The sequence below is a fragment of the Galeopterus variegatus genome, unplaced genomic scaffold (genome assembly GCF_000696425.1).
Source record: "Galeopterus variegatus unplaced genomic scaffold, G_variegatus-3.0.2 Scaffold1279, whole genome shotgun sequence".
Lineage (NCBI taxonomy): Eukaryota > Metazoa > Chordata > Mammalia > Dermoptera > Cynocephalidae > Galeopterus > Galeopterus variegatus.
In genome coordinates this window covers 63155-76953 of record NW_007727390.1, presented here as the reverse complement: position 1 = coordinate 76953, position 13799 = coordinate 63155, and the positions used below count along the sequence as shown (strand labels likewise).

General features: G+C 36.2%; 1 protein-coding gene across 1 annotated transcript in view; it reads right to left on the bottom strand.

Annotated features, from left to right (window-relative positions):
* The window catches only part of RANBP2 (RAN binding protein 2), a 45781-nt gene that overhangs the window by 10501 nt on the left and 21481 nt on the right, over window positions 1-13799 (bottom strand). The window contains exons 15-19 of the mRNA XM_008576049.1: window positions 12625-12719; window positions 7307-11741; window positions 3949-4119; window positions 3123-3215; window positions 2646-2824 (exon numbers count right to left, since the gene is read on the bottom strand). Of these exons, the coding sequence (XP_008574271.1) occupies window positions 2646-2824; window positions 3123-3215; window positions 3949-4119; window positions 7307-11741; window positions 12625-12719 (4973 nt within the window). The remainder of the gene's footprint in view (window positions 1-2645; window positions 2825-3122; window positions 3216-3948; window positions 4120-7306; window positions 11742-12624; window positions 12720-13799) is intronic.

Sequence of the window (13799 nt, the reverse complement as noted above, 5' to 3'; positions counted from 1 at the left end):
CCCTTACCGGTCATCTTTTAAAAAAAAAAAAAAAAAAAACTGCTGCTCTCTAAAAGACAATGTTGAGAACGAAAAGACAAGCCACATACTAGGAGAAAATGTCTGCAACATATATACCTGATAAAGACACTTATGTCCAAAATACACAAAGAACCATGAGGGCCAAAAGACAGTGAAAAATTTTTTAAGTGCTGAAAGAAAATCGTCAACATTGAATCCTGTATCACCAAAAATAACCTTTTAGGAGTGAAGGAAAAATAATGACGTTCTCAGACAAGGAAAAACTAAGAAAATGTCACCAGTATACCTGCATTAAAAGAAATACTAATGAAAGTTCTGTAGGTAGAAGGCAAGACAACAGAGGGAATCCTAGAATACTTGGAATAAAGGAATAACAGCAAAAGTTGTTAAAAAAAAAAAACTGGGTAAAAAAACTATTGTTCACCTTTTAGGCTCACAAGAACATATGGTGAAAGCAAAATGTGACTGATAGGATTTTGGGTGTATGTGGATGTAATACATGATAACCATCATACTGGAGGAGTGTTAAAAACCTATATAGTTCTAATGCTTCTATATTTCCTTGAAATGAAAAAAATAGTAATTCTAGTTTCTGTTACATTTGTATGTATATTACTCATATAATCTATAGAGCACCCACACACAAAAACAGTAGACTACACATTCTTCCCAAGTGCACATTGGAACATTCATCAAGACAGATCTCACTAAATTTATAAGTACTGATAATATTCAAAATATGTTCATACGGGCCGGCCCGGTGGCGCACTGGATAGTGCGCTGCTTGGGAAGCGCGGCAGCGCTCCCGTCCGAGGGTTCGGATCCCACGTACAGACCGGCTCCCGCTCACTGGCTGAGCGAGGCGCGGGAGCAACGCCGAGGCTTGCGATCCCGTCGCCGGTCCCCGGTCCGGTACGGGGACAACACTGAGGGTTGCAATCCGTTGCCGGACACGGAAAAAAAGACAGGGCAACACTGAGGGTTGCAATCCGTTGCCGGACACGGAAAAAAGACAAAAAAAAAAAAATATGTTCATGGACCATCATGAAATTAAACTACAAATCAGGAACAGAATGATACCTGGAAAATAACAAATATTTGGAAATGTTATACTACTTTCTATTGTACACATCAAAAAGAACGTCCAAAGGAAAATTTTTTAAATTTTGAACAGAATGAAAGTGAAAATACCACATATTAAAAGTTGTGGGACGCAGCTAAACAGCACTTAGAGGGAAACTTATAGCACTAAATATTTTTATTAGAAATAAAAAATGTTCTTAAATGTAATTTAAGCCTCTACTTTAAGAAACTAAAAAAAGAGCAAAATAAACCCAAGGCAAGAAGGAAATAATAAGAACAGAAATCAATGAAACTGAACACAGAAAAAAAAGATTTTAAAAAAAGTCAAAACCTGTTTCTACTGAAAAAAAGAATTCAATGAAATTGATGAACTACTAACCAGACTAACCAAGAAATAACAGAAAAAAAAGATGGAACATTTCAATATTGAACCTGCAGACATTGAAAGATTAATAAGGGATTACCAGGAACTGTACACACAGAAATTTGACACCAATTCCTTGAAAGACATGAATTACTACAACTCACTCAAGAACAAGGAGATAATCTGAATAGTCCTCTATTATAGGCCTCTACCTATTTATTGTATTTTTAAAATCTTAAGAAAATTCCAGACTGAGATGGTTTCACTGGTGAAAACTGCCAAACATTTAAAGGAGAAATGACACCAATTCGATACAATCTCTTCCAGAAAACAGCAGCACAGGAAATACTTCCCAATTTATGATACCAGCATTACTCTAATATGAAAGCCAAAAATGGTACCAGAAAACTGCTGACCAATATCCCTGATGAATACAAATCCAAAAATTTGTAACAAAATTTATGCAAACTGAATACAACCATGTATAAAAATTATACTATTACCAAGTGAGGTTTATCCCAGGGATGCAAAGGTGATTTCTGAACATTCAAAAAACCAATGTCATTCACTGAATTGATAAAAAGAACCATATGATCACATCGATAGGAGGAGTAAAAGGATTTGATAACATTCAACATCCATTTAAAGCAAAAACTCTAAACAACTTTGGGTGATAATTATGTGTCAGTGTAGGTTCATCAATTATAACAAATGTATAATCTATCTTTCAAAAGAAATTTTAGAATTGGCTTGTCTATACCTACAATGAATCTTGGCGGGGTTTCGATTGGTATTATGCTAAATCTGTGGATCAATTTTGGGAAAGTTGATATTATAACTATTTTGAGTATTCCAATCCATGAACAGGATGCCTCTCCATTTATTTAGATCTTCTTTTATTTCATCAGCATTTCAGCATATACAAGGGTACTTCAAAAAGTCCATGGAAAAATAGAATTAAAATATTAATCTATCCATGATTTTTTAAAGTTCTCTTGTAGATCCTGTATATAATGTGTTGAATAAAATTCCTCTTTGCTGGCTATATAGCTGATTCACAGACCCCTTAATCCATTTGCTAGCCAGGAACCATTATTACCATTCAGTAAGAACATTCTGAAGTTTACTGCATCAACAAAGGCAATACACCAAATGAAAACAGTGGAGACACTCTTACTTGAGCTTCCTGAACTTTTTGAAGGTCTGAATGAAAGTCTTCCCCATTTCCGTTTTCCTCATCTGTATCACTGCAGACTCCACAAAAAAATGTAGGTGGAAGCTTTAATGTATCTGCTTTTGCCTTCTCTTCAACTGTCGGTTTCTTTTCCCAAACAATAATACATTCTTTCTCATTACCTGAAAAATCCGTACAACACAAGCAAAAGAAAAGATAAAATTAGATGAAGTCCCAACTACTCTACTACAATGGTAATCTTCAACTGTCTTCAATGTGATCTACAGACCTGTGAATGCTAATGGAGAACAAGGACCACCGAGAGAACAATGTTTTTCACTTAATATTATTTTTAAATATTTTAAATCACCATGTGTATATTTCATAAGTAAAATTGATAATTACAGAAATTATCAGACTAGGTTTTTCCTTTTAAATAGATTTGTTAAGAACATAAATAGTTATTTAAACTTAACATACCTGGCAGATTTTCTTCCAATGGCCTACATTTTCCTGAGTCATCCAGATAGAGTTTTCCATTAAGTTTCTTGACAGCTGTTTCAAAATCTTCATCTTAAAGTACAATTGATTATATTAAATAAAAAAATTTCCAGTAAGTTTTGGGGGTTTTCCTAGTCAGAAGTCTAGGGATTATCTCTAACTTCACTTTTCCCTCATTTTCCACATCCAAATAGCAGCCAATTTTGCCAATTCTATATCCCTAATACCTTTCCTACTGTTAGAGCTTTAGCTCTGGCTCTCCTATTTGAGTTGCTCTACTATCATTTTAGCCCATCTTCCAATCACCTTAACCCACAACCCAGTACTTCATACCAATGCCCAACTGATCCTATTGAGACTTTCTAAGTATTTAACCACTCAACTTAATCTGATATGGCATACATAGTTATCCATCGTTGAAAAAACTGTCTACCTTCTCTCTCTCCCACACCTCTAATACTCCAGGAAAATTGTTACCTTCAGTTCCCTCAAAACACCTGCAAGGCACATGATTGCTATCCAAAAACATGCTTGCTTAATAAATACAGTTCTTCTAATCCTAATATATGTGTGCACTGACTATGCACACATATATTTAGTGTAAATATCTACCTGTAAGGATATCGGTGATAAGTTCTAAGAGACAGGCTTAAAATAATTAAACCATACTTCCAATTACTAAGATTAGCAGGAACAGAGTGTGTTTATTTTTTATTTTTTTCTTTCTTTCTTTTTTTTTTTTTTTTAAGAGAATAAGAAAATCTCAGGAAGGAAAAGAGTACTTCTAGAATAACAAAAGATTTACCATCCTCCTCTTCTTCACTAACATAATCTGGTCTATTCTTATAGCAGAAGAAAGTTGGAGGAAGTTTAAGTTTGGCTGCAAGGGCTTTTTGCTCAGGAGTCGGGGTTAGTTCATATACAATAAGAACATCATCATCTGAGGGAGGATCTTCAGGTTTTTCCTTCTCTTTTGCTGTAATAAAAGTCAAAAAAATTGATAAAGGATTTAGTAAGTATTAACATCATTCAAATTGAAAATAAAACCATGAAACTTATCTATAGGTTAAAATAGCATAATAAAAAAACACATACTTTGATGGAGACAGAGCTCTATAATAATCATCAATTAGAATTAGCAGCCTGATTCAGTGTTCTACCAAAAACCCTTAGTGAACACAGAATCTATTTAAAAGAAAAAAAAAAAATCCTTTTACTTATCATTGAAAGAATTACAACTAATTTCTGTAATTTAAAAAGGTATTTTAAAAAGTGCTGCCATACCATATCTGACATACTAAAAAATTGTTTAGCAAAATATCCATGCATTTGCAACAAGTGAAAAAAATCTTAAAGAAATCATACACAAAAGTTAGTAAACAAATGAAACTAACCCACAGCCAACCTTGATTAATTCCTATGAGGAAAGTTAACAACTGCCAAAGATGGCAGGTGATTAGAGTTGCATCTAGTTTTGCACATTTCCAAGTATGACGGTAGATAAAATACTGTAAGAATTAAAGAAAATTTCTATAGCTGAAAAACAGCCCACTCCTAACCCTGCCAACGAAAAGGGCAAAAACCTAGGGGGAGAAAAGTAATTTTATATGCAATTTGTTCTGGTCTATAAAGAATTTCTGGCTAAAGGAACTGATAAAACAAGCCAGTCATGAAGAATGCCATATAGCAATTGGTGCTGGGGAAACACTCTCTAGAACTACACTGCCCCATATGGTAGCTTAACAATATGTGGCTGTTAAACTTGAAGGTGGTGGCTAGTCCAAACTGAGATGTGCTATAAGTATAAAGATACATACTGGATTTTGAAGACTTGGTATAGAAAAAAAAGAATATAAAATATCATATTAGTTTTTTATGCTGATTAGAAGTTTAAATGTTATTCTGGACAATGGGTTAAATCAAATGTATTATTAAAATTAATTTCATCTCTTTCCCTTTTTTTATCTGCTTCTTTTTAATTTTTTAATGTAGCTACTAGAAAAAAATTTAAATTACATACACAGGTATTCTGTTTCTATTGAATGACACTATTCTAGAGAACCACAGCTCTTTTTTTTCTTTTCTTTTCTTTTTTTTTAATAAAGATGACCGGTAAGGGGATCTTAACTCTTGACTTGGTGCTGTCAGTAGAGCTCTTCTTTTTACAATGCTAAGCTTGCCTCTCTCCTTAATTACAATAAAAAATGTGGTATCAATTCCTAGCCAGGGACAGTAAAAGAACACTATAAGATACAGATTCTTTCTCCAGTTCTACTATTAACCGGTAAAAATGACTTGGGTGAGTCAGATAGCCTTTCTGGGCCCCAGTTTCCCCATGTCTAAAAGTCTTCATTTCTTTTTTTTTTTTTTTTTTTCCTTTTTGTCTTTTTTCGTGTCCGGCAACGGATCGCAACCCTCAGTGTTGCGCCCGTACCGGACCGGGACCGGCAACGGGATTGCAACCCTCAGTGTCGCACCCGCACCTCGCTCAGCCAGTGAGCGGGTACCGGTCTGTATGTGGGATCCGAACCCTCGGTGGGAGCACCGCTGTGCTCCCAAGCGGCGCACTACCGGGCTGGCCCTAAAAGTCTTCATTTCTAAGGTCCCTTCGGACTATGATGTTATCAGATTCAAAACAGAGTAAGGCTTTTTGTCCTGCAGTAGCACACTGGTAAATTTGCTCTTACGCCAGGGATTCTTAACCTAGAGCCCACAGAAATTGTGTACAAGTATATATCTACTTTTCTACAAAGTCTATACTTTTCACATGATTTCTCAAAGACTGCATCTTTAAGAACAAAACGATTAAGACCTCCCTTAGATAGTAATATAATTGGTATACTTTAACATCAAAAGCCCCGGAAATCAAGGACTGTAACATCATCACTGTAATTGTTTGGTGTGCTCAAGATGTGTCATTGGACACTAACGGTTAGTCTTCATTTTCCTAACCTTGCTCTTGAAGATCTTCAACAGATCTCACTTCTTATTGTTTGACTCTAATAGCAACACTTACTTCTGCAAACAATTTGTGCTACAGATTATGTGTGTATAACATACAGGCTATAGAAAGGTGGTTGTTTAAAAAAAAAAAAAGGTCTACTTTCAAATACAATATTTTTCTAAACACGTACAAAAGAACAGACCTAAAGAGACCCTCTATTCCCTACTGGATACATGCTGCTGCCATCACGTTTGAATACTGGCAGAAATTAACAGCTAAAGGTTAGATAAAATATAGGTCTTAATTAAGCAGAGTTGAAAATAACAGAGCAATAAAGTACAATGCAGCAAAAAACAATAATGCGCAATAGTGAGAAAACATGACATCCAAATACATTTAACAACAAAAAAAAACAAAATCAGCATTAGAGTGTTGCGCCCACCAGTCAAAAAAATACTTTGCTTAAACTGACATTCTTTAACATGCATGTTGTAGTGTTAAGTACTTAATTTCATAAAGCCACAGTTACTTTGCTAAGGACTATCAGCTGCTAAAAACCGCCATCATCTCATACTCAGAATGCTAGAGCTATACCTTTGCTCTCAGGCTCTGAGGAAGGGGTGCTGGTCCAAAAGGCCATTGGATTAGATTTAAAAAGGCTAAAATTAAATCCTAGAAAATAAAGAGCATTTCATTTTTTAACATTTTTTAAAATACAAAAGGCCAGAGTCCCTCAATTTATACCAATCTGGGCTGTCATGTCAATTATGCTGGTGGTTTCATTCATTGCTCCTTTAATAAATGGTGGCAAGACTAACATATAAAATGTGAATACCTCAATATTGTGTTCTCCAAGTGACAAGAATAATAAAAAACTGAAAAATGAACACTTAAAAAAAGTCTCAAGTTAATGCTCATGATTCAAATACATGGGTCTTTATACCATATTGGGTTCTTGTGCTCTGTCTTAGCATAATATAAACATCTTCCAGTTATTGAAATCTCTTAAATAACTTACACACAACCGCGGTTGCTGTTTGAACACTCACAGGTAAACTTACTTAGAGAGGAAAAAAATCTGCTCAAATATATTTTCGTGTTCACTGAACAGTGTTAACCCAACATTAGTATCCTATACAAAAAGTCTGCATCAATATAAACATTAAAAGAAAAAAAAAGAAAGAAAAATTGTGCTTAACTCTAAAAATTAAGCACTTACCCTTTTCTGGAGTTTTAAATGTGTAATCACTTGAAGACTCTTCTTTTGGAAAAGAAGAAAAAAGATTTTTGACTTTGCCATCTGAAGATTGTTTGGTACCAGAGTTCTTTGACAGTGCGCACTTGTTAGGTTCTACTTTTCTTTCAGATCCACTCTGGACTACTGAACTAGTTTCACTATTGTTATTTTTCAAAGGTGCATTAAAACTAAATCCAAACAAAGACCCAGTGGCTGAACTGTTGCCAAATGCAAATGGTTTTGATTTTTCACTACTAAAAATGGTTTTAACAGACTCTGAACCAAACACAAACTTCGGAGGAGAAACCACTGCTTTTGTTGTTGTTTCAGACATGCTAGACACTTCTCCAGCTTCTGAAGCTGCATCTGCTACGTCCTCACCCTGAATTAAGTCTGTCCTCTCTCTTGTGGTTTCTTCTAATACAGCTACGGCAATTTTGCCACATGGTGACTCTCTGGGAGTGCTTGAACAAGAAACATGAGGTGTTATCAAAGAATCTTTTTCTTGGGCTGTTTTTGCTTCATCAAAAATTTTCTTAAATGAGTCTGCAACATCCTGTAGTTTAAAACGGACAGCTAAATGTTCTACTTTTCTTTCTCCATCTGCAAAATCGCAAGCAGTCCATACCCAAACTCTTTCTGTCCCTTTCATATTTTGCAAAGTCATGTCTGGAGTTATTCTGTGATTGGCACAAAGTTTTAATACCTGGTCCCTCCTCATCACTATGCGAACTTGCTTATTATCATAATTCTGTAAAATCTTTATATCGCCAATGCCCCTTTCCTTCCACTGACCAACATCTCTATCATACCTATAAAGTTTTGCTCTGTGACTAAAAACAACTTGTTCATTTTCCTCACCACTGGATACTTCAACTAGATCAGGTAAAGGTACAACTGGTTCAAAGTACTGTCCATCTTTCTCTTCTTCCTGAGTAACATCAGATTCTTCATCGGTGCCAACTGAAGTCCCACTCTGATTCAACTTGGCAGGAGACTTAGATGGACTCAAAGCAGATTTAAAACTAAAGTTAAATCCTGTTGTTGACTCACCAAAGCGGAAGAGATTTTTTCTCACAGGGCTGCTTGCCAATGGAGAAGCATGTACTGAGCTACTACTCACACTGTCATCCAAAGTGTCTTCCCTTAAGTCACAGTTATCCCATTCTAATGTGGGCCCAGGGTGTTCGGGATTTGGCTTGACTGTTGTGTCTAATGCACTGGCAGCAACTGCACCTGAACTCTTACTCTCTTCATCAGTGACTTTTGTTTGATCATTTGTCAAAAATGTTTTGAAATCTTTCAGTCCACTCTTCATTTCTTCAGCTCTCTGTATTAACTTGGCAGCTCTGCCAGTATCTACAAGTTTATGGGGAGTTTGAAGTGGTATATCTAATAGAAGTCGCTGGCATTCCTCAAATTTCTGCTTGAATTCTTCAGCCAACTCTGGTGTTTTAAATTTTGCCGCCAGCTGCTCTAGCTTGGCATCACCATCAGAGAAATCACTAGCTAACCACATCCATGCTCTGTCTGATCCAGAGAGAGGTTTCAGGTTCATCGTCGTCGTTATCCAGTGATTAGCACACACTTTTAGTACTTGTTCTCTTCTCATCAGCATTCTTAGTTTGCCATTGACCTCATTTTTGAGAATTTTTAAGTTCCCCAAACCCCTTTCTTTCCACTGACTTATTTCAGCATCAAACCTAAATAATTTTACCCGCTGTGAATACAGAACTTTTTCATCTTCTTCTCCTGTTACAAGTTCTACTTTTTCAGGCATTTGAACTACTGGTTCAAAATGGATGTCATCACTGTCTTCTGTCTTATAGGCATCATCGTCTTTCTCAAGGTCAGAAGAAGTGTTGGCTTTATCAGACCTTTTACCACTTTGTGATGAGAATAATCTTTCCCCAGCACCTGAAAATCCCTTGAAATTAGGGTCTTTTTTGCCAAATTGAAATCCTTCTCCTGAAGTTGATTTTGCAAGATCTGCAAAAGTAAAAGTATTACCTGTTTGACCAAAAATCACACTACTACCATTCTTCTGGCTACTAACATCCTGAGCCTCGACACCAGTGTCATTTTCAAGGTGCTTTTCACTCTTCTTCTCTTGATTTCCTGGTTCCTGAATGCCAAATTTAAATCCATCAGCAGATGCAGGGATGGAAAAACTAAATCCTTCTTTTGACTTAGATTCTGTATTAGATGAACCCTGAAATGTAAACGAAGGTGAATTTTCTTGATCCACATGCCCAAATTTAAATCCTTGCTCTGTACTGCCAAATTTAAAAGCTTTTTCTGAAAAGTTACTTTTAAATCCTGTTCCCAACTGACTTCCAGAAGAGTTATTTAACTTCGTTTTTGAGCCCAATGTGAAAGCTGAAGGAGCTTCTGCAATAGGTTTATGAGTTGGCTTTGAGGCATCACAAGCCACACATTTTAAGGAAGAACTCTCATTTCGTACAAAGCAAACACTACAATCCCACTGTCCTTCCTTTTTGGTGAACATGCCTTCAAATCCACTCTTCGGAGCCTTGCTTATCTCTGAAGCACCAAACTTAAAAGAGGCAGGAGCTGGAACAGCAGAAGTAGATGAACTTGGTTTACCTGTATTCTGACAGGCAACACATTTTGTAGTGTTTCCTTCATTTTGCACTGTACATGAACTGCAAACACTCTGTCCTTCCTTTGTAGAAAAAACAGATCTGAAATCACTGTTAACAGACTTGGGAAGATCTCCCTGGCCAAATTTAAAGGAAGGCTGATGAACAAATGAAGTCCCACTTTTGTTAGCAGACTTTGTACTCTGGCATGAAATGCACCTAGATACAGTAGGTTCATTTCTTACTAAACAAGTGTTACAATCCCAGTGACCTTCTTTCTTTGGTGTCAACACAAATCTATCTTGAACATTTTCTGGGCCAGTTTTAACAGGAGAAACAGTTTCTACTAATGGTGGGCCAAGGAGCTCTTTATTGCTTGGGTTTAGATTTTCGCATGATACACATTTCTTAGCAGCTGCAGCATTCTTTAAAGAGCAGCTGTTACAATGCCACCAAGAGCCTTCTTTCTTTGCAACTTGAAATTCAAAATTCATGTTTCCAGCATCAGATTTGCAAATATCTTTACTATCATGACTTGTGGGTTCTTTCACAGTCCTGATAGTCTGATTTGGTGCTGTGGCTTCATTTGTTCCTGAGGCTTTTAAAATGCTCTGGGCCTCTTCAAACTTGCACTTAAAAAGTGCTGCTTCCTCAGGAGTTTTGAATCTAATAGCAAGTTGTTCTGGTTTTGGCAACTCATCTGCATAGTCAAGGGCATGCCATACAAAAGATCTGTCTGACCCAGCATTTGGTGTCAGTTTCATATCAGCACTGATGTAATGATTTGCACAGATTTTCAATACTTGCTCTCGTCTCATTAGAAGGCGAATTTTACCAGATGTTTTATGCCTTAGTATTTTTACATTGCCAATCCCACGTTCCTTCCATTCTTTGGATTCTCCATCAAAACGGAACAATTTTGCACGATTGCAAAATAATTCTTCTTCATCTTCCTCACCAGTTTTTACTTCAATCTTATCAGGAAGAGGTACCACAGGCTCAAAGTGAGGGCCATCATCATCATCATCCCCATGGGCACTTCCTCCATCTGTTTCATGATTCTTGTTTGCCAGTTCTGGAGTGGGTGTTCCAAATACTGATTTCCCAGGACCATGGAAAGTAAACATATCATCACTTCGACGAAAACCAGAATTCTTTTGCAGATTTGGCCCCATTTCTGTAAATGAAATTCCAGACACATTTTTGCTTCCAAAATTAAATGTATTTCGAGGCCCAATGGTTTGGCCAGGAATTGGTTTTGCTCCACTATAGCCATCTCCTTGCAAAGGTTTATCTGACGTCAGGAGACCTAAAAGGCTTTCACTATTACTGTAAGCCGTAGAAGGGGGCTGCGTCACAACCTGCGGTGAGGAAAATGTGAAGTCACCATCATTTGATTTGAAGTTTGAGTTAAATTTAAAAGGAGTTGGCTGTGTTGTATGTGCTGGTGTTGTCAAAGATGGCCTTATTCCTTCGCTTGGCATGGGCTGAACAAAATTAGTTTTTCCAAATTCTATAACCTTAGATTCTGCAGATCTTGAAGCATGAGCTGCAACTGGAGGTTTTGTGAAATATCCTGGTTCTGGCAAAGGTGGATTTGTGCTTGTCTGCTGAACATTGTAATTAAAGTAATCATCACCCCTGGGTGATAGAATTCCTGTTGCAGGAGAGTCAAAACGCAACGGAGGAGGAGCATACATCTCCTGAGAAAACATACAAGCAGAAGAGCTTTGCATGGGTGGTGTGTGCATCTGTTGTGAATAGCCATAAATATGCTGCTGGGGTGGAAGCCTGTTCATGCCATAAACTGGACCCTAAAAGAAAAAAGTTAAAATATTTTGTAGATTGTGTGCAAAACTATAGATAACTAGACAAAGCCAATTCTCACAAACCTCAAACATGAGTACTACTAGGTGAGGATCATTAGGGTACATAGCACATCATTAAGAGAAAGCAACGTTATTACTAAGATACTTGCATATATATTTGGCATAGAATGAAAATTAATTAATAACAGCATCTTAAAAACCTACAAATAAATCCATAGAATAACTATCTTCTTCATGCTAAACAATTTATCAAATGGTGTTAATGATGATGATGATGATGACTGCTATTTACTGAACATTTATTAATGTGCCAACTGAGCACTTTACATGTATTATCTCATTTTAATATCATCAAAAACCCATGAATTAAGGTATTATTATCATCCTCATTTCACATATAGGGCAAAGGATGCATGGAGAGGTTAAGAAACTTGTCCAAGATCATAATAAGCAGAACAGCAAGGGTCTAAATGCAACCCAATCCTCTGTCCTCAAACCCTCACATTCAACTACCATTACAATATTGGGTATTAATCAATAGTTATATAGCCACATTAGGCCCAGAAGTACTTACCACATAGTTATTCAGCAAGGACATTCTAGTCCTATTTCTGTCGAAACAAAATAATGAAGAACCCAATACCACCACCACTCCCATTTAAAAAATATTCTAAATGCTCATACTTATTGTAACACAAAAATAAGGTGACTAAGAAGTATGATTTACGTATCTTGAAAGAAATTAAAAATATCTACATCTTAAGGGATATAAGTTTTGATACTAAACTACTCCCTTGAATTTTTCTGAAGGAAGCCTATACAATTAAAAAGGAGATACTTATAAATGTATAAATTATTCCTTTGTTACCTTTGTGGGAGTAACATTAGCTGCTGGTCTGAGAAGATACTGGGAATTATATGCTGGTGACTGACTATAATATACTGAAGGGCCAGTAGTTGCAACTAAAAAAAAAAAGAAAAAAAAAGAAAACACTGTTAAGGTCTAAACTACAGTTAAGACTATCTAGGCAAGAACTATAAATACAAAAGCAATAGAAAGCAAAGAAAGATTTGTCTACATAGATTTTTAAATTTCTGTACATCAAAATACACCATTAAGGAGATTATCAAACAATAAACTTAAAAAATGCTAAATATGACACGAGGAATAAGAAAATAGCACCGCCACAGTCAACAAGAACAAGCACCTAACAAGCATTGAAAAAAGGAACCAAGAAGAAAGTAGTTGGTCCATTTTCTAAGAAAGATCAGTTCAATATAAAAGCATAGTCACAGTCAACATGTGTTTCTAATACTGGAAACACACTAGTAACAAGGAAGGACTTAAGGAACCAAAATGCATCTGATGGCCTCAAGGGCCATGTTTTCGAAGTGAGTCCTGAAAATCCACAGAATGACGAGGTTTCACTTTGTAAACTCAAGCTATTACTAAGAATGTTCAGGTCAAATATCACCTGACGTATTCACGGACAGAATCTCACAAGTAACACAAAATGTATTCTGTGGGTTAAGCAAAAGAAAGAGCACATCAACACTCATGTGAATGTACAAAAACTATCTGCTCCAACTCTTGTGTGAGTTTTACCAGGAAACCAAACAAGTAGAAGGCACTCACGTTGATGGCAAAACTACCAACAATCACCTGCTTGATCTGTTTTATGACCATTTCACCAAAAAAACAAAACAACCAAAAGACATTTTATGCCCGTACATGGAAGAAGAAGTGGAAATTGTGACCCAAGAGGTACCAAACAATTGATTCTGAAAAGCACTGAAAAAGACCTAGAAAAGGTTAGCCAGTAGCCCAAGTCTGAATTTTGGAAACCTAATGGAACTACCTGGAAAAGATGGTTTCTAGAAACACTGTAGGGAGAAAACAGGCATAGAACATGGAATAAGCTCACAGACATGAGCCAAAAATCTTAAAGTCTAAAATTTAACTAGGGGTTATTTATCATTGACTAGTGACTCTTGAAAGCAAAAAAAAAAAGCAAAGAGCTGTTATAAACCCATTAAAATAAT